Raw genomic sequence first — 22,353 nt, 5'->3', positions numbered from 1 at the left:
GCAACATAGGCGAAAATTACAACAAAGCAACTTTTCTGGAAATTTCATGTGTCAAAATTGTAAGCAAGGCGAATTCAATTGACAAACATAATTGGGGGGAAAATTGCTTTGCATCAATCAGAACATTTTATTTTGAGACATTGAATAACTTTGTTTTAGTTCAATGAAATTAAAAAAAAAAAAAATAAAATTTTGCAAGAACATTTTGTTTCGGTGTGAACTGGTAATTTGATCGTAGATTTCTAAACATTAAAGATTCCTACAAAACATCAAATCCTTGATTATTCAAGAGCCTTTCCGGGTGTCAAATCATGGATGGAAGAAAAATTCCGGGTCTCAGTTGGTGAAGTTTAAAGAATATCCTCGGGTATCAAATTGTGGCTATTTTTAGAATGACTGCGGTTCTTAAATAACAGATTTTTAAAACATATCTGCGGATCAATTCGTGTTTTTTGAATAATTTCTCCAGTGTATAATCGTGAAGCTGTTATGATTTACTTTAGCCCTCAACATTATCAATAAATGCCCATTCGGAATATTATAAGGGTTCTTTTTAAAATTGGTTTGCAATTTCAATTTTTAAGGATAGAGAAGAAATCTTATAATGGTGAATATTAGGAAATAGACAAGAACTATATTTGTACTAACTGCCTCTAGATATGGATAAAGGGAATTGCTTGGTGATTTTTATGTGTGTGACTCGTTACAACACTCATGAATGCATTTATACAAATGTTAACTTAAGGAAGGTATTGGGCTTAGCTTGTCCTCCAATATACGTTCTTTTACAAACCATATAATACCTCAAAATTTACTATTCCAAAATTTTCAATGTTAATAATTATTTGCGTTCTTTTTTCTCTTTGTGTATATGTAGGGAGAATTGGAATTACATGAATTTGTTTGACATATCAAGTTGCCTACAGCTGGCCTGATAGGGCTACCTTGTAATTCTACCATGATATTACCTATAGGAAAGTTGTAAATATGACGAAAGAATAGATTTGCCGTAACATTTTAGAATTTCGGCAAATTAAATTAAACGAATTTAAGCAATAATTAAATTGTTTTGTAAATACAGCCAATTTGGATTATCCGTCATGGCCGGAAAGGGAGGTATTATGGATAATCGATTGTTTCTAATAAGCAAAATGTGTCAGTAAATTGAAATACTTTTCCATATATTCTGGGAGAAGGCTTTCATGAATATGCACAATCACTTACAAACATATGAGGACAGTTTGGGACAAGACTTTAAAGATCTAGTTATATCAAAAAAAAGGATTTTTGCATCAAAATACGACGAATACAACAAATTAATGCTGGATGATATCGACGGCCTAGAAAAATTCATTCACAACAGAGATGACCGAGGATTATGCTAGGAACACAATTGGAGCGAACGACGAATTTCGCCCTACGCGGCGACAAAATGAGCCGCGTAAATTCGTCGTATGGAACACAATACCGACGAAATTATAAAACAGCTGATGAAGTTGTGTACTTTTTGCTCATTTGTTGACTACAATAAATCAGAGAATTGTAAAGTTTATTAAAATTGTTAAAATAATTAACATAATGTATATTATAGTAAAAGCTTATCTGCTTGTGCGAAAACGTTTACGGAGAAGATAGTGGGTACGGCCAGTGAACATTAAAAGTAAATTAATTATGTTTTTTCTTTATACGAGTAACAGATAGTAGAGTGACCATAACAAATTTTAAAGTAAAAAGTAACTTTATTTACTAAAACACATAAAATTCGTACAAGTATGGCCACCTTGTACTGTTTTGTTCGCCGGCGTATGAAATATAAATAAAGCTAATTGAGTTCGCGGCGTACGACGAAATTTTCGCCGGCGCCGTGATTGTGTGCATTTCCATATACACATATGTTTTTTATTTTTGACGACGAACATACGCCGCGAAAAATTCGTCGTTCGCTCCAATTGTGTTCCTAGCATTATACTCAAAGGGAATCTACTTGTTTAAGAGCGCACTATATTTGTTCACGGATAAGTGAACATGTTTTTATAATAAAAGAGAATAGCGGGGCTACCTAGTGTAGATGAGAGGGATTTGTTAAACTGGGATCTTCTTAATACAGTCCACATTAAATAAGATAAGAAAATGTGGTGAGCAGACCTTCGAGTTAGAAATAAATAGTACAGAATTTTCAATTGCTGCATGTGTTATGGTGGAGTTAGATTATGGGATGTAATCTTTACTCAGACTGATAAGCAAGTGCAGCATGTTTGCTTGCCACATGTGAGATAGCTATGCGTGTTTATGACCTCCTCCTAAGATTTATGGTGGCATGGTGCATATGCATGTGTACAGTTGGTATCTATCTCTCTCTCTCTCTCTTATTTACACGTAATGATAATTTAGGTCAGCGGTGCTCAAAACCGTGTTCTAGAACATGAACAGAAAAATAAGATAATTTAAGAGAAAATTAAAAATCTGTTTTTCTTTATATCTTACGATTCAATTTAATTATTTTTAACATGAATGTTTGCCTAAATAATTTATAAAGCAAATGGATAAAAAATATTTGTATAAATAATGACTTAACACTGTTTTGTTCTTGATTTAAATAAGCAAAGAGAAATTTGACTGAAAAGAGATATTTCTTTTTGAGCACCCCTGATTTAGGTTAAGTCATATTATCATATCTATTTCTTAAGAAATATTTTTAATAAATAAATTCAGTGTCTTACAAATGCTCAAACGGAAAAGACTTTGCGTCTTTTTAATGATCCCGGTTTACATTGGTCCATCGAGCCGGATCGGTAGAGGATAAATGTTGAAGAATTTGCCTTAACATCGAGGAAATTCTGTCAGGCTAAAATTGGTCTTCAAGAGTGGAAAATTACCGAGCTAAAACTACAGCTGGAATTGTTCCCATACAGAAGAAATTTATAAGCCAAATAAAAGGATGCTGAGTCAGAAGGAGACTTCAGCACAGAAGACTGTGGTGGCGGTGCACACCGAGGGGGCTTCATATTTGAAATCTTCAGACAGAAGGGGTGATGCATATGCCCAGGAGGACGAATCGGTGAAACGGCCGCCAATGATGAAAATAAAGGAAGAGGCTGCCACTCTTCTCGAAATGATGGGTACAATTATGGAAATAATGAGTACCTTAAAGATGGAAGAAGCCATAGAAGGCGTATTTGACTTCGCCAAAGAAAAAATTATGGACGCGGCAAGATACGTAATATTGTATCCAGGCGTTCATAGGCGATTTTTAGAGATGCTTCTAAAGAAGTCCACACTAGCCGCTGCTATCAGAGCAAGTCAGCCGAATGGGACAGCGAGGCTGTATTTGGAAGATGTTAAGATCATCCTTAAAGTCACGCAGGAACGTCACAACGTTGGGATGTTATTGCTTCATTTATAAATCAACATTCAACTGGGGAAGCTAATATAACGGCCCGCGATGTCCTCAACAAAGCTAAGGCGTTGCAACATAGCGATTTTTCAAAGAACACACTCAAAACACAAGCTAATGCTACGGCTTTTGAAAATTTTGAAAAATCTAAGAAAGAAGTTGTAACGTCTTCAGACATTACTGTCAATACGGAAATATCTTCTGAAATCGCAGGCAATAGTGAATCCAAAGAAAATCAAACTAATGGAAATATTCCGGCCTCCACAGCAGGTAACACAAAATCGTCAAAAACAGCATTAAAGGCGTGGACAAAGGAAGAACAAGCTTTATTGGAACAAGCCATAAAAACGTACCCAATATCAACGCCAGACCGTTGGGATCGGATTGGAGAATGTATTCCTAATAGATCTAAAAAGGATTGCCTACGCAGGGTTAAAGAATTAGTCGAACTTGTGAACTCTAAAAAAGAAGCTCAGCAGTTGGTCAAATGAATTTGAAATTTTGTGAACTTAAGCATCCTAGTTTTAATTAAATAAAATCTTTGGCAATTAAAAACAACATCTTATTTTTGTCATTTAAGATATTATTTATTTAATATATGGTCCATTACTAATCCTGTTGGTGATGTAAAACTGCACTGTGATCAACTTTATGTTTGTTGTGAACTCTTTAAATTTCCATTTATTTTAAGATCGAATACTTCCAGGTTGCATAGTGGATCCAGGTCGGCAAACAGCTCAATCCATGTTTTTTGTTTTGCGCTTTTTGTAGAGTTTAAATTATCTGATACAGAAATATTAGTTTTTGTGTCCACTTGTTTTTTTTTAAGTTTATGTGCCATAGATATTTTTGAGCTCCTAGCATTTTGTCCTAATGAATTTATTTGTTTCTGATCGGTTGCTTTGTTGTCATCGCAAAGTTGTGAGCTAAAGTTGTTTTCAATGCCGCATAAATCCAGAAGTCTATCATTATTGCTGAGTTCAATTAAGGGAGTGTGGTTTTGTTCATTGGCATTCGTGCCCTTTTGAATATCCAATTTTTTGGGAATGCTCTCTTCGGTGTTTAAATCTGCATAATCGGACTGTAAAAGATAAAAAAACGGAATTACAATTCAGAATCAAATGTTAGAATTATAATATACTATTCATGATAAAAACGTTTGAGGCACCTTCATAAGTAATGCTTTTTGTAGCTTTTTACAATTGTTCCTACCAAAAAGTACACATTCTAAATGTTCGAACCATTTGTTGACACGATACCAAACATTTGGTTTGGACAAGGATTATTATACCCTCTACCTTGAAAAGGGGGTATATTAACTTTGACATTTCCTTTGTAACATCCCTAAATATTCGTCGCACACCCCATAAAGTATATATTCATATTCAGCATACAATTCTAAGTGAATTTAACGCTATCCGTCTGTCTGTTGAAATCACGATACAGCCCACATTATTCGACGTAGGTGTTGCCGTCATACATTTGGTATTTTGATGATTTTCGCCACATTTTTCACAGATTATATTTGCAGTTCCTAATGGATTCTAGCTCCGGTGGTGGAACATTGAATATCTAGTTTCACGTTTTCCTATATCGCATGTTTAACGGTACCTACCGATATTTGGTATTATGATAATCCTAGCCACATTTACCCAAGAAATTGTTTCAAATTTGATATTTAAGACTATCAATCCTCATAGTGTAATATTTTTTATATAGGTACTCGTTTTGGTATGTGTTCCATTTAACGGCCTCACTCACATTATATATTTTTAAAAAGATTAACTGCAATTTTCAAACGGTCTTACTGGTATTTGTAGTTTAAAGTGGAACACATTAAAAGGTGTTCTAGCGCAAGCAATTAGCTTTAATGACAATGTTTAAAACAGTTGAAATAAATTGTAAAATTTTATGAAAAATGCAATTTTAATTTTCTCTTAAGCAATCTCTTTGCTCAGCTCTGGCTATAGTGATACATGTGACTACTGGAAAAATCTGTAAAATAAAGCAAGATTCGATTAATCTGGTTGAAATAATTTTAGCAGTTCCACCATCCATCCTTTTTATCTATTTCCATATGATGAAAATATATATTTTTATCTAATGTACAGAAACAGGTGTCTACATAGGTTCTAACATCTTTCATTTTTTTCTTACTACCTGGTGTATTTCATTGGACTTTTAAATAACGTCATTCTACCTGTTCAAAAAAATATGAACGCACACGGCGAATGAATGTACAACATAAAATAAAGTTTTTTTTTTGTATCGATCGCGAACGATTAAAAATACGATGGCTCATATATCTCATAAAAATATGTACAGGGTTGCCCATATTCGACGGACCCATCTGGCAACGCCATAACTTTTGACAGAGATGTCACATCGCTTAATGACATACCGCGTTTGAAGCGTCAGTCCAAGCAGATTTTTACCATGAACCAATACACGCCACGCGAGCGCTCTGAAATAGTTGAAATTTACATTCAACAGAAGAAGTCAATTTTGAAAACTCAATGTGCTTTTAAAACATTAAAAAATGTGAGAAGTGCGCCTTCTAAGAACACCATTAAGCGTTTATACGAACAATTTTCGACTGCTAAGGCTCTATCTAATCCGAAGAGGCCATATAAAAGTCGACCAAGGCGATCGGCCGACAATATCGCTGCCGTACGAGCCAGTGTTGAGAGGTCCCCAAGAACATCCCAACGGTCCACTTTACAACGGATTATTTGCATTGATTTGCATTTGTTCCCGTACAAAATTCAATTGACGCAAAAATGTTGCCTGCGGACAAGCCTCGTCGATTGGAATGGGCCCAAAGGGCCCAAAGGTCCGTCGAATATGGGCAACCCGTAGTGTTTTTGCAGATTTAAGAAGGTTTTTCATAGTATGAATTATTTCTTCTGGCTTAACTCAATTTTGTTATTTGTTGCTGGTATGAAAATTAAAAAAAATTGGAGAATCTAAATCCGTTGAGCCATACAGAGGCCTACGTTATGGGTTATTTTATATTGGCATTTTTTTAGTTTTTATCCACTGAGAAATAAAAAGCCAAATAATAAGTTTGTAAAAAACTCTCTGAAATTCTCGTCAATATAAACTCTAAATGTCAAGTTACACATGATTTGGTTTCAAATTGTAGTCAATACATTAAAAAACACCGAAAATCAGGAAGTAACGCTATAGGGGGCCTTGCCGAAACGTGGACCGATATGTTCCATTTTTAATACAAAACATGCTAGGCATAATATAAATGTATGAGCAAAATTTCAAAGCGATAGAATGCTTCCCTCAATTAACCTCCATTTTTTGGGGATCTGACCCCACTGTGAGACAGTTAGGTAGAGTAGAGCAGTAATTGTGGAGCAATAAATACATTAGAAATATAAAATGAAGTTCAAATTCAAATTTGTGGGTAGATATCTGACTCAATATAAAAAAGTTTTAACTCTTAATTACAAAAATATACTGAAACAAAATATATTTTATTAGTATCTTCATAAATTTTTGTCATAAAACAGTAGTCAAATTTAAAATTGGAAATATAAAATTGAATTTTATTGAAGTAAAAAATTTTGATATAACTTCGTATTAAGTTTTACCTTTTTAGGTAAAATGTATAGCATTGTTTCAATAATCCAAATTAAAAACCAAACATAGTTTTTTATTAGACAAAATGTCAGGGCATTTATTTGTACTAAGGATTCACAGCGCAATCGTAAAACAGGTAGAATTGGTTTCTTGTCTTCATTATGTGTATGGCCTTTTACGTTTGTGCAAAATACATTGTACATACTTTTGAGTGCGGTTGAGGAGTTGGGAAAATCTAGCATTACACAATAAATGTTCTAAAATTACATATTTCTTAGCCGTCATAAAATACCACATGCGAACAAGTCGATGATCTTGTGCGATGACGCATACGATAATGTGTGAGATAATAAAGGTTATGACCCACACGCACATCGATGCGCTCCGTAGATGTACAAGACCACTTGAATGAAATGACAAGCTGCCCTGCAATGTTCTCCATTCAATATTAGAAAGATAAGAATAATTGTTTGGCTGCGATTAAGCTAAGTTAGATTAGTTTCAGTAGTTTTTAAGAAACATATTTTTGAATATTTTTTCTTTTTTTTTCTTTTCTCGCTTACATTTGGTCCTTCGAGCCGGATACAGAATGGAAACTACATACAAAGAAAAAGGATTGTCCTTTCCTTTTTCACATTTTATATTTGGTACTTCGAGCCAAATACTAAGAATTGAATCTACGCCCAAGCGAAGCGGTTGTATTCCTTTGTCAGTAAAAATTGCTCTAGTCGAGTCGAATAGAGAATAGAGTTGAAAATTGAAGAGGGAGATTGGATTCTATTCTCATTATTAAAAACATTGATACTTCGAGAAAAAAATTGCAATCAGAAGATGGAAAACAACGATTTATCAACAGCGTCGACTGTCATCATCCAAAATGAAGAAGATCCACAATCCTTGCGTAACAGCACCGTCAGTGTATCAGCCATTTATGCACGTTTTCCATTTCCAAAAATGTGTCATACAAATGTGGAAGCAAGGTTTATTTCAATGGAATTTTGGTTTTGTGCGTCGGGCCTAACCTCGGACAAGCAAATGGCCGCTACAGTACATGCTGCTTGAAAGCCAGAAACCATTGCACAATTGTCAGACATCATCGCAAATATGCCAGCATTCCGTTGTCTGTATATTCATCTCTTTGCAAATCAGTGGTTTGTCTGGATTCAAACCATTACAAATGATGTGTTTGAAACGGCGAATTACTATTGGAGCTGAAACGTCCCTGTAGGAAAGCTGGGGTTATGTGTCGCCATGCCACCACTTTGTCTACAAGCTTTATTATTCGCCCAATAAGAAGAAAAATTACAGCCGATATAGCCTGCTTCGTATTTTTTCTTCATTTAGTTAATTGTTGTGAATCATATAATTTTGAAGCCTCTGTATAGTGTTAATTGAAAAAGTGTTAAATAAAAGTTCGGGTAATCGAAATTATAAAAAACACAATCAATTTTATATCAAAATGGAAATCGTTGGAAGGCAGAAATCATTTGTGGTGAAAGTCGAGAGCTACCAGCTGATTACATTTTTTTTCTAAGTGTGCCCGACTTCTGCTTATTTTGTGTATGTATTTATTGTTTTGAAAAAAGAAAATGAAATATTTTCAAAGCCAATGATTGGAAGACACGTATATTGCGGCTCGCGTATTAAAGCTATTAACCAGTTTAGCCACACAATTGAAAGAACAGTTTGGATCATATTTTTGAGAGAAAATGTATGAATGAGTATTTCATTCATTTTTCGCGCTATTTAACTTATTTTAAAAATGGAGAAAAATATGAAAAAAATGAAAACAACAAAAATTGGGCTGCATTTCTGTAGTTTTACGAAGCTGTTCCACCTCCTTATTGTACCATGTATTTACCATTGATATTACCCATGGTAGAAATACTAGGTAGCATTATAGGCGAAAATTACAACAAAGCAACTTTTCTGGAAATTTCATATGTCAAAATTGTAAGCAAGGCGAATTCAATTGACAAACATAATTGGGGGGAAAATTGTTTTGCATCAATCAGAACATTTTATTTTGAGACATTGAATAACTTTGTTTTAGTTCATTGATATTAAAAAAAAAAAATAAAATTTTGCAAGAACATTTTGTTTCGGTGTGAACTGGTAATTTGATCGTAGATTTCTAAACATTAAAGATTCCTACAAAACATCAAATCCTTGATTATTCAAGAGCCTTTCCGGGTGTCAAATCATGGATGGAAGAAAAATTCCGGGTCTCAATTGGTGAAGTTTAAAGAATATCCTCGGGTCTCAAATTGTGGCTATTTTTAGAATGACTGCGGTTCTTAAATAACAGATTTTTAAAACATATCTGCGGATCAATTCGTGTTTTTTGAATAATTTCTCCAGTGTATAATCGTGAAGCTGTTATGATTTACTTTAGCCCTCAACATTATCAATAAATGCTTATTCGGAATATTATAAGGGTTCTTTTTAAAATTGGTTTGCAATTTCAATTTTTAAGGATAGAGAAGAAATCTTATAATAGTGAATATTAGGAAATAGACAAGAACTATATTTGTACTAACTGCCTCTAGATATGGATAAAGGGAATTGCTTGGTGATTTTTATGTGTGTGACTCGTGACAACACTCATGAATGCATTTATACAAATGTTAACTTAAGGAAGGTATTGGGCTTAGCTTGTCCTCCAATATACGTTCTTTTACAAACCATATAATACCTGAAAATTTACTATTCCAAAATTTTCAATGTTAATAATTATTTGCGTTCTTTTTTCTCTTTGTGTATATGTAGGGAGAATTGGAATTACAAGAATTTGTTTGACATATCAAGTTGCCTACAGCTGGCCTGATAGGGCTACCTTGTAATTCTACCATGATATTACCTATAGGAAAGTTGTAAATATGACGAAAGAATAGATTTGCCGTAACATTTTAGAATTTCGGCAAATTAAATTAAACGAATTTAAGCAATAATTAAATTGTTTTGTAAATACAGCCAATCTGGATTACCCGTCATGGCCGGAAAGGGAGGTATTATGGATAATCGATTGTTTCTAATAAGCAAAATGTGTCAGTAAATTGAAATACTTTTCCATATATTCTGGGAGAAGGCTTTCATGAATATGCACAATCACTTACAAACATATGAGGACAGTTTGGGACAAGACTTTAAAGATCTAGTTATATCAAAAAAAGGATTTTTGCATCAAAATACGACGAATACAACAAATTAATGCTGGATGATATCGACGGCCTAGAAAAATTCATTCACAACAGAGATGACCGAGGATTATGCTAGGAACACAATTGGAGCGAACGACGAATTTCGCCCTACGCGGCGACAAAATGAGCCGCGTAAATTCGTCGTATGGAACACAATACCGACGAAATTATAAAACAGCTGATGAAGTTGTGTACTTTTTGCTCATTTGTTGACTACAATAAATCAGAGAGTTGTAAAGTTTATTAAAATTGTTAAAATAATTAACATAATGTATATTATAGTAAAAGCTTATCTGCTTGTGCGAAAACGTTTACGGAGAAGATAGTGGGTACGGCCAGTGAACATTAAAAGTAAATTAATTATGTTTTTTCTTTATACGAGTAACAGATAGTAGAGTGACCATAACAAATTTTAAAGTAAAAAGTAACTTTATTTACTAAAACACATAAAATTCGTACAAGTATGGCCACCTTGTACTGTTTTGTTCGCCGGCGTATGAAATATAAATAAAGCTAATTGAGTTCGCGGCGTACGACGAAATTTTCGCCGGCGCCGTGATTGTGTGCATTTCCATATACACATATGTTTTTTATTTTTGACGACGAACATTCGCTCCAATTGTGTTCCTAGCATTATACTCAAAGGGGATCTACTTGTTTAAGAGCGCACTATATTTGTTCACGGATAAGTGAACATGTTTTTATAATAAAAGAGAATAGCGGGGCTACCTAGTGTAGATGAGAGGGATTTGTTAAACTGGGATCTTCTTAATACAGTCCACATTAAATAAGATAAGAAAATGTGGTGAGCAGACCTTCGAGTTAGAAATAAATAGTACAGAATTTTCAATTGCTGCATGTGTTATGGTGGAGTTAGATTATGGGATGTAATCTTTACTCAGACTGATAAGCAAGTGCGGCATGTTTGCTTGCCACATGTGAGATAGCTATGCGTGTTTATGACCTCCTCCTAAGATTTATGGTGGCATGGTGCATATGCATGTGTACAGTTGGTATCTATCTCTCTCTCTCTCTCTCTTATTTACACTTAATGATAATTAAGGTTAAGTCATATTATCATATCTAGTTCTTAAGAAATATTTTTAATAAATAAATTCAGTGTCTTACAAACGCTCAAACGGAAAAGACTTTGCGTATTTTTAATGATCCCGGTTTATAATATTTATAATAATTTTGAAGAAAAGGCAGCACAGGAGTAAAGAAGAAGAAAATGGGAAAAACATTAATAACATGACTACCATTTTTAAAGAATTTGATGTTGAAGACTAGTTTAAAATTTGGTAACAGTAACAGAGAATAGTTTTGGTTTAAAAAAGTTAAACGTATATCTGCATTTGTAACGTTTTATACATAGTTATGGATTATGGGAAAACATGCTCTTCCCGAATTGACCGTTCAAAAAACTATATAATATTTTAAGCACTCGGAGCTAAACCACAAATTGTCGAAAACGTTAAAACAAGTTCCAAACAAGGATTGTTTTCTACATCTGGAAATATTCTCGACGAAAGACATACTAGACTTCAAGTCCTAACTTGGACAAAATAATGTATTTTAATAAAAATAAGCAAATGTTGGTTTGTAAGTAATGTTTAGCAAAATATATATTTTAGAAGTACATATCAATCTTGTCTGAATAAATAATTTTAAACAGCACCACCATCCATTTTTTCATACAAAATTTCTAGCGTGATCGTGTTTGTGCGTGAAAGTGCATAACATTTTTTCGTCCGTGTATGTATATTTTTTTTGGCACGCGCCCGTCTATAATCGCTATTTATCAAGACATACTAAAGGTACGGTCACACTGGGCAAATATTTGATCGAAATTTGTTTTCCCATATTTGACTGAACAAACGTAAAATTCATACAGAGTTGATTCGATGTTCACATTACAGTCAGATTTTGTTTGTAGCAGTCACCAAACATCGTCAAATAGTGCTATGGGAAAACATGTTTGACACATGTTCACATTCGTAAAATATATTTTCCCATTAAATTGTTTGACCAAACTGTGAGGAAAAATAAGTTTATTTGGTAGAGAGAAATAGACAGAGAGAGTGAAAGAGAGATATAAAATCATTGAAAAATACATATCATAAAAACCTCCGATTTGCGTCGTATAAGAAAACATAGACAAATCTAATTATTTTTGTCAAAACATTTCATTGCGTTTTTGCACCTACCTATATCCTGTTCCAGAACCTGCAAGAATCTACTAGTTTCGCAATTTTCTTCGATATAATAAAGGGAAAATCGGTTATCGTAGTAAAAACATTTACAGTTCTGGAACAGACCATATATTAAAATTTTTACTGAACATTCAAATTCAGTTAATTCAAAAATATCAAATAAACAAAATCACTTATTGCATTCGTTGTTGTTCTATTCATTAAACATCATGTTACAAATGCTCCTGTTCTTAAAGCAACAAAGCTGTCCAATGTTTTAAACTGATATTTTTCCTTGTTTGACCTTACAAAACATTTGCAATAAATGTTTGACCAAAAAAGTGAAAATAATTGATCATATGTGTTCACATTATGGACACACTGGTCAAATTTTTGTTTTCTGGCAAATAATTTTGATTTCCCAAAATCGGCTGTTTTTGTATTTATCCTCAAATAATGTTTGGTGGTCAGATTGTGACAAAGAAATATTTCACATTTTTCGCCAAATATTTGTGACCTAACCTTAAGTCTTCCTTTTATGTAACTATTGCATACTCAGAGTCTGAAGTTTTAATTTAATTCAGTTTATTTCATTAAGAAAGATTGTGATGTACAAGTTACAAGAGTAAACTATGAACTAACAACTAAAGAATACGGATTTGGGAATGTTAGTGAAAATAGGGTTGCCATCTGCAAGATAAAACAAAAGTGATGTCAATATCGAGTTAACATATACAACAGTAACAATTAAACGTAGATAATCTACAACACATTAACGACGTAAGGAGAAATACAATGATAGGACCTGTAATTTCAGGGCTAGCAACTTTAATTTTATTCTTTGGTTTTTATACCCTCCACCATACTATGGAGGGTATATTAATTTTGTCATTCCGTTTGTAACTCCTCGAAATACTCACGTCAGCCCAACAAAGTATATATATTCTTGATCAGCGTAAAATTCTGAGACGATTTAGCCATGTCCGTCTGTCTGTCTGTGTGTCTGTCTGTCTGTCTGTCTGTCTGTTGTAATCACGCTATCTTTCGAACAAATTGAGATAGAAGGCTAAAATTTTGTACACATGTATATTTTGCCAGTAGGCAGGTTAAGTTCGTAAATGGGTCATGTAGGTTCAAGTTTTCATATAGCCCCCATATAACGGTACCTCTCGATATTCGGTATTTTGATGATTTTAGCGACATTATTCACCGGAATTGTTTCAAATTTGGCATTTGAAGTTCGTAATGGATACTACAGCCTAAGACGGAAAATTATCTGTGCACGTCCACGTCCACGTTTTCGTATAGCCCCCATATAACGGTACCCCCCAATATTCGGTATTTTGATGATTTTAGCGACATTATTTAACGGAATCGTTCCAAATTTGGTATTTGAAGTTCGTAATAGATACTGCAGCAGAAAACAGAAAATGGGTCATGTAGGTCCACGTCTTCGTATAGCCCCCATATACCGTACCCCCCGATATTCGGTATTTTGATGATTTTAGCGACATTATTTAACGGAACCGTTCCAAATTTGGTATTTGAAGTTCGTAATAGATACTGCAGCAGAAAACAGAAAATGGACCATGTAGGTCCAGGTCTTCGTATAGGCCCCATATACCGTACCCCCCGATATTCGGTATTTTGATGATTTTAGCGACATTATTTACCGGGATTGTTCTAAATTTCGCATTTGAAGTTCATAATGGATACTTCAGCCAATGCCAGAAAATTGTCTGTGCAGGTCCACGTCTTCGTATAGCCCCCATATAACGGTACCCCCTATATTCGGTATTTTGATGATTTTAGCTACATTATAAACAAATTTTTCTTCAAGTTTCGCATTTAAATGTTGTAATAACTTATGACAAAAGTTGCCTATGCAGGTATACGTCGTCGTATAGACATTCGGTATTTTTAAGATTTTAACAGAATTTTTAAAGGATTTTTTTATTTTATTTATTTATTTATTTTATTTTTTTTTTTTGGAAATTGCCAAATTTGTACCAAATGGTGGAGGGTATTAAAAGTTTGGCCCGGCCGAACTTACAGCTTTTTTACTTGTTTCTTGTTCTAAAGTAAAGTAGTAGTAGTAGTAGTTCAATATTGAAGCGCTCATCGAGAACTAAAAGAGGTTCTGTTCCGGGTTTCATTCAGAATAAACGTAAGAAGAGCTAGAATGGCACAAGAGTTCCAGAGTGCATTGCAAATAATAGGAATCTGCTTAAACTCACTTCTCTCAGTGAACTGACGAAAGACAAAAGTGAAATGAAAGAGGAACTATATGCCATACGTCCAGCCACTTGTTTCTTTAATCACAATTTTACCATTGCACAGTGGTCGATGCATGTTTTGGCATGGTCCCCTTACAACGTACCTCCCGAATAAGGGTTATTTGCCCAATTTTTGTCACATTTCTACACTAGATTGGTCTGTTATTTGACATTTTACGTTCTAAAGAGCTTAAAAATAGTCTTACTGAAAATTATTTGGAACGGCCCGCCTTCAGGTAGAGTCCCCCTGTAAAGGTACCTCCAAAAATAGAAGTATTTTTTATACAAATCCCCCTGTAAAGGTACCTCCAAAAATAGAAGTATTATTTATACAAATCAAAATTCCAAATTTGATTATGTTTTTGTTAACAAAATAGACAATTTTTTTTTTGTAAACAGAATAAACAATTCAATATAAAATTAAATGAAAGTTACTAATGGATATTTATAAATTTTAGTGTTATTCAAGTAAATCAAATGCAGATTTTAATAATATAAATTTTTTATTGATTGGTAACGTTCGCTGTCCCGTTATAAAAGGGTCAGAGCTCAGAAGAAGACGATTAATAATTTTTTCGGGTATGATTTTGTCGAAACTTTTTTATATCTTTGTTTCTAGACTCCACGGCCACCTCTTATAATTCTCCAATCGATACAATGACAAATTTATATGTATTAAAATTTTATTAGCTGTGGGTGAAAGATAGTGCCATGGATATCTATTTGTTAACTCTTTAGCCGTTTCCAGTGCAAAGGCCTTAAATTTTTGGACATTAATATTATACCCAGAAGACAATGCAGGCAACCTTATATGTATCCTTATCAATCCCAAACAACAAAAACATATTCTATGTCACTAGCACCATAGAACTGACAAAATTGGAGCGAAGTCACTTTAGTATATTGGGCATAACATACAAATCTGACAAAATCTGAAAGTTAAATTAGCACTTCTTGAATCTTAGGACCATTACTAATGGCGTGAAAAAAATCACATTGGAGGATTCAGGGGGGAAAACAATTAAAACTTTAACTGAAATCCAATTTTATTTTCAAAATTAATCTTAAATCACATCGTCTATATTATACACAACTACTAAACACACAAATTACTGCACTAAAAATAAGTCAATACCTTGCTTTTCAGTAATTATGCCAAGAATTGTCATTTTAAAATGTATTTAATTTTGTAATACAGATCTATTTTTACTGATCCCACTGAAAAAAGCAACTAACTACATTTTCTCTTCTTTGATGCTATTTTCGAAGTGTCCCGTTAGAATGAAGCCAAGATTATTATGTTTTCTAAAAAGCTTAACCTCTTAAGAGTTCATGTGTACTCATTTGACAATAAATATCTGATTTTAATTTTTTGAATTTTGGCCAATGGCAGCGGCCACTGTGCATTGGTAACATCTGCTTTCAACTAAAAATAATGGCTCATCAAATTCGGCAGAAGAATTTTATATTTGGTGGATCAGTCGACTCATGCAGCTTATCGCAACTATAGACATTTCTAAGAAATGCACTTCCTGGTCCCAATTAAATTTAAACTGACTAGCTTCCATAAATGTAAAATACCCAAAAATTTGGGAGCCCATAAAGGCAAAAGGTGGTAAATGACATTCACTTTTACTGTCATTGACCAGAGTATGGAAGGTATGCTGAGTTTGCCATACCGTTTGTAACTGCTCGAAATATCCATATAGACCCCCCGTCTGTATGTCGGTCTGTGGAAACCCAAAGGGGGCGAAATAGTGAAAAACCGCGAAACACATGTCTTTTCTTTTAATGCATTGTACCATAGTATGGAGGGTATATTAAGTTTGTAATACAGTTTGTAACTCCTCGAAATATACACCTCGAAATAGACACCACAGAGTATATAAATTCTTGATCAGCATAAAATTGTATATCGATTTAGCCATGGGCAGCCGTATGTATGTCGGTCTGTGGAAACCATTACTAACTGAATGACAAGTCGGTTTGGTTGTTTCATACAGTATGGTTTTCTAAGCGATGGTCTCTCCGAAATTGAGACGTTCATGACATACGTTCCGACGTATCGAAAAATTCGTAAACCTAGGTAAATAGTAAGAGTTTTTGACAGAAACGCTGCGATTGAATATTTGTCAAGCTTTTTATAATAACGACCACGTGCCTATAATGTAAGAGATAGTTCCATAAATTTCCTAAATACCCTTTCTCCAAGGAGTAAAGCATAAGGATGAGCAACAAATGCAGTTGTTTTTATACCCTCCACCATACTATGGAGGGTATATCCATTTTGTCATTCCGTTTGTAACTCATCGAAATAATGATCTTAGACCCAACTAAGTATATATATTATTGATCAGCGTCAAATTCTAGGATGATTTAGCCATGTCCGTCTGTCTGTCTGTCTGTTTTAATCACGCTATCTTTCGAACGAATTGAGATAGAAGGCTAAAATTTTGCAGACATGTTTACTTTACCAATAGGCAGGTTAAGTTCGTAAATGGGCCATGTAGGTCCACGTTTTCATATAGCCCCCATATAAATGATTTTAGCGACATTATTCACCGGAATGGTTTCAAATTTGGCATTTAAAGTTCGAAATGGATACTACAGGCTGAGACAGAAAATTGTCTGTGCAAGTCCACGTCTTCGTATAGCCCCCATATAATGGTACTTCCCTATATTCGGTATTTTGATGATTTTAGCGATATTGTTCACCGGAATTGTTTCAAATTGGGGTTTGAAGTTCGAAATGGATACTACAGCCTAAGGCAGAAAATTGTCTATGCAGGTCCAGGTCTTCGTATAACCCCCATATAACGGTAAATCCTAATATTCGGTATTTTGACGATTTTAGCGTTATTCACCGTAGTAGTTACAAATTCCGTATTTAGAGTTCGTAATGGGAACTACAGTCTGTGACCGAAATATGCAAGTCCAGGTCTTCATATATCAGTACCTCCTTATTTGCCTTTTACCTTATGTACCTTTTAGGTACAATACTCACCGAAATTGTTTGCGATGTCGTATTTGAAGTTAGTAATGGAAGCTACAGCCTGTGACAGAAAATTGTCTATGCAGGTCCAGGTCTTCGTATAGCTCCTATATAACGGTACCTCCCTATGTACGGTATTTTAATAATTTTGGCTACAGTATTCACCGTTTATCTCAAGTTTCGAATTGGAAAATGGTAATGACTTGTGACAAACAATGCCTATGCAGCTGCACGTCGTACAGGCCCTAATATAACGGCTATATTCGATATTTTTAAAATGTTGACAGAATTTTCGACGAATGTTATCTTTTTCGAAAATTTTCAAATTCGTTTTAAATGGTGGAGGGTATTCAAAGTTTGGCCCGGCCGAACTTACATTTTTTTTATTTGTTATAAGAATAACAACGATCTTAAGCACATCTGGTCGGTTCTTGTTCTATGAAAAATCTGAAATGACAAACTTTTACTCATTATGATCAGCGAGGTTTCAATAATACTACTCAAAAGTTTATCAACCAACTTGCGAAGTGTTATGTGGGATATTCACATTATGGTCATATATTCATTATGGTCTTCGTATGGCCCCCATATAACGCCACCTCCCGATATACAGTATTTTGAAGATTTTAGACAAATATAATTAAAACTAAACAAGTAATTTTAATTCAAAAAGGTTGAAAAGAGTTTGCAAATACGGAGTTGTTAGAGATATTGTAAAGACTCTAATTCGTCTATGAGATCTAGAAAAATTGTAAAGGAAGCATTTCTACATAAATGACAATATCGTAAGCTCAAATGGAAGAGGAACAAAAGAATTAAATTAACTAAATTAAATTAACTAACTTTCATCTAAATCTTACAACCGCACTTATAAACATGTTTAACTCTGTCCACGTATGCTTTCTTTTACCTATGCATAACGTCGTTTTTATAAAAATAGTAATAATTGGATTAAGTTTGACTTCGTCGGAAAATAACATTTCACATAGAACATATTCGTCATTGAATGACAAGTTTGGTATTTTTCAGACACTGAAATTTGGTTTCATTTCGCACGATAAATATAAAATGATTATCGTGAAAAATTCCAACTCCACCTGTCAATTGTTGTTAGACGTAGAGTAACGAAAAAACAGATGTTTTAAGTCCACTTCCACATATATTGCTATATCGCCTATATATGGTAATCGGTAGGTCCTGGACCAATATTTCGAGTATTTACAAACTCCTGCTCAAGGAAGTCAGTCTCCTGAGGGAATTTGCTAGTATACCGAGTTTGTCAGTCTCTAACCTAACAGTCTCCAAATGTGATTCAATCTCCCTAACTACGTGGAAGATCCCCTAAAAAACAATCATGGAAGAGGAAAACAAAGAACAAGTTAGAATGTAATACCTAAATAACCTAAATAACCCAGTACCGACGGCTGTTGTTGTTGAAATCGAAACTCAAAACAATAAGAAAACAAAACTAAATAAGGACCAGTAGCAGGATTCTCTAACTCATTTTTTGAGTTACCGACAAAAATCGTTAGCTTTGAAACCCAAAATGTATATTTTTAAAAGAGGATAACGTTTGTATGTTTGTTTGTAATTTATGGACTCGAAAACCGCTTAACAGATTTTCCTGAAAATTTCCAAGTATACTAGAACGGAACAAAAATAATTTTGCCAAATTATATTGAAATCGGTTCAGATTTGGATATAGCTCCCAATATATTTTCGGTCGATTTCATTTCAAAGAAATTTGGAATGTGTGATGAAATTGGTCTAAAAAAATTGTTTGCCAAATTATATTGAAATCGGTTCAGATTTGGATATAGTTACCATATACATATTCGGCCGATTTCATGTATTTGATGCGCCAACATGCTATGTATCTCTAATTTCATTTCATGTATTTGATGCATCAAACACGATGTGTAATTTCAATGAAATTTTGAATGAGTGACTGAATTTGGTACAAAAATAAGTCTGTCTAATTATACTCAAATGGCTTCAGATTTGGATATAGCTCCCATATATATCTTCGGCCGATTTTACATATTTGATTCACCCCACTCGATATGTATGTCCGATTCCAATGAAATTCAGAAAGAGACACGAAATTATATATATATATATATATATATATATATATATATATATATATATATATATATATATATATATATATATATATATATATATATATATATATATATATATATATATATATATATATATATATATATATATATTCGGCCGATTTCATGTACGTTATGTACCAAACACGATATGTACGTCCGATTCCAATAAAATTCAGAATGTTGTAAATGTTACAACAATAAATTTGAGAAATTAATAAGAAATTAGTTAAGATTTGTGTCACATACGGCAACCCCAACTGAAAATCCTTGTACGACATATCTAAAACCCTACACGTTTTTTCTAATGTTACCGATGATACTAGCGACCGAAATAAGAGAGAAGGAGTCAGTCCGTTCGTGTCCGTCAAGTCTGTCGTAACATAAAAGCTCCGCACAAGTACCAGAGTCTTCATTAAATGAATTATCTGTTTTGTGTTTTTTTTAATGTTCATATTTTCTTTTAATATTCAATAAATCTTATTTTGAATTTAACAATCGTGTTTTAGTGAGGAAAGCTTACTACCATTCGCACTCCAGACTGTCCTTGACATTAATTTTCAGAAGTGGAATACTCCTGCATAACGTATTTTTGCAAGAGAAGAATTTGCATCAAAAAAAAAAAAAAAAAAAACAAAAAACAAAAACTCGTGTGTGTGTGTGTGAAAAAAACGATCAAGAATTTTCGGACGTTACAAAAAAATAAAAAGAAGTTAATGATCATTACCACAAAGCAGACGGGGTGATAAATCAGAGAGACTGAAATACGTTTGATAGAACTGACTCGACGATGCACACTATGTGTTTATTGTTGTTCGTGTGAATTTTATGTACCGTGTTTTTTTTTGTTGTATCGACTTCTACTCAACAGCAACGGTAATGCTGTAGTTTTTGTGAAAAAACAAGCTCGTTCAATAAAAAACGAAAAAGAATATTCCTACCATAGCGGAAAACAGAAAGCCGAAAATTGAAAAAGACGAAACTAGCAAAAACAAGAAGAATTTTGTAAAGTTATGTAACGAGGGCAGATTTGAAATTGTGGGAAATACAAAATAATTGGTAGGGACAATTTTTAAAATAAACGAACTAAAAGTTGAAAAATTAAAAGAACTCTTACGCGAAAGAGAATTGCCGTGTTCGGGATTAAAAACAAAATTAGCTCAACGATTAACGGAAGCGGTAAAAAGTGACGAAATGTTTCTTTCTACTGGAAGTTCGAAATATAATTCTGCAACATCCGACGTAATGGCTGACGATAGTGCCAATATGTTGCAAACCCAAATGAAAATTTTAACAAATGTGATGAAAGACCTAATTTCAGTCGTGATTGATATGACATATCAAAATAATGTTAATGTTAATAAGAAAGAGTGTCAAACGGCACTATCGCTAATAATGTTGTCCAAATTCAGAACAGTTCGGTAGAAAACGTAAAGGAAAATATTCGTGATGTATCCGCTTTATTGCCAGAATTTAATCCATTAGTGGATACGTCGTTTAATTGAAAGCAATATATAAATCGGATAGAATTGTTAAATTCAGCATATCAGTGGTCGGATAAGATTATATTATTCGTGGTGCAAGAAAAGCTGTTAGGTTCAGCGAAACTCTGGATTGACTCACAGGAAATTTTTGTAACGTGGGAGCATTTTAAAAACAAATTTTTATTAGATTTTCCTTGTGATGAAAGCAGGGCGAGTATCCATATAAAACTTGCCAATTCGCATAGATTGGCAAACGAAACCCCACAAGAATATTTTTATAAAATGATGGAAGTTGGAAACACAGGATGTGTACGAAAAGAAGACATTGCTCACCACATAATTGACGGTATCAACGACAACGACTTGAGAAAAGTGATTTCTAAGAAATACCAAAAATTAAATGATTTGTTACTAGACATAAATATGTACTGTCAATATAATACCATTAAAAACGAATACGTGCACAATCGAAATAAAAACTCAGACGTTAACGGGAATTTCAAATACGAAAATAGAAACATAACGAATTACAAATAAAATAAGGACAGTAAACTAAACGCCAAAAAAGCGAGTGGTCGCGACATTGAATGTTATAACTGTCGCCAAAAAGGTCATATTTCGAGCAAATGTCCCGAAGCGCAAAGGAAAGAGAGATGCATTCATTTCAATAAAACGAATCATAAGCGCGAAAACTGTTTTCGAAAACGACAAAACGAAACAAAATTGATGTGAATAAAATAACGGACAAAAACCAAACCGAGAATTTTGTTAAAATAATTAGAATGAACGGTAGAGAACATTCTACGTTTATTGATTCCGGATAAGTTTGATTCGTTCAATAAGTTTGATTCGTTCAACGCTTGGAAAAAAAAAGATATAGAAAAATGCTCCAGACCATTAATGGGTTTTGCGGGCGGTAAATATGTGTGCACTTCAAAAGTAAATACGTCACTCGATATCGACGGTCGTGTTCTAAAATCTAATCTGTTTGTAGTCAATGATGAACTATTGCCCGAAGACCTTTTGCTTGGACGAGACATTTTGTGTCGCGAAGGAAATAAATTCGTAATCAAAGGTGGTGAATGCTGGCTAGAAGCC

At 33.7% G+C, this 22,353-nt stretch overlaps 1 protein-coding gene across 1 annotated transcript in view; it reads right to left on the bottom strand.

Moving 5' to 3' along the window:
- LOC101895405 (islet cell autoantigen 1) overlaps positions 1–22,353 on the bottom strand; it is a 117,983-nt gene that overhangs the window by 4,946 nt on the left and 90,684 nt on the right. Inside the window, exon 4 of the mRNA XM_059131624.1 lies at positions 4,185–4,475. Within this exon, the coding sequence (XP_058987607.1) occupies positions 4,185–4,475 (291 nt within the window). The remainder of the gene's footprint in view (positions 1–4,184; positions 4,476–22,353) is intronic.

Source organism: Musca domestica, unplaced genomic scaffold, assembly GCF_030504385.1.
Source record: "Musca domestica strain aabys unplaced genomic scaffold, Musca_domestica.polishedcontigs.V.1.1 9, whole genome shotgun sequence".
Lineage (NCBI taxonomy): Eukaryota > Metazoa > Arthropoda > Insecta > Diptera > Muscidae > Musca > Musca domestica.
The sequence above is the reverse complement of the archived record's forward strand: the minus strand, read 5'-3'. Positions and strand labels throughout refer to the sequence as shown.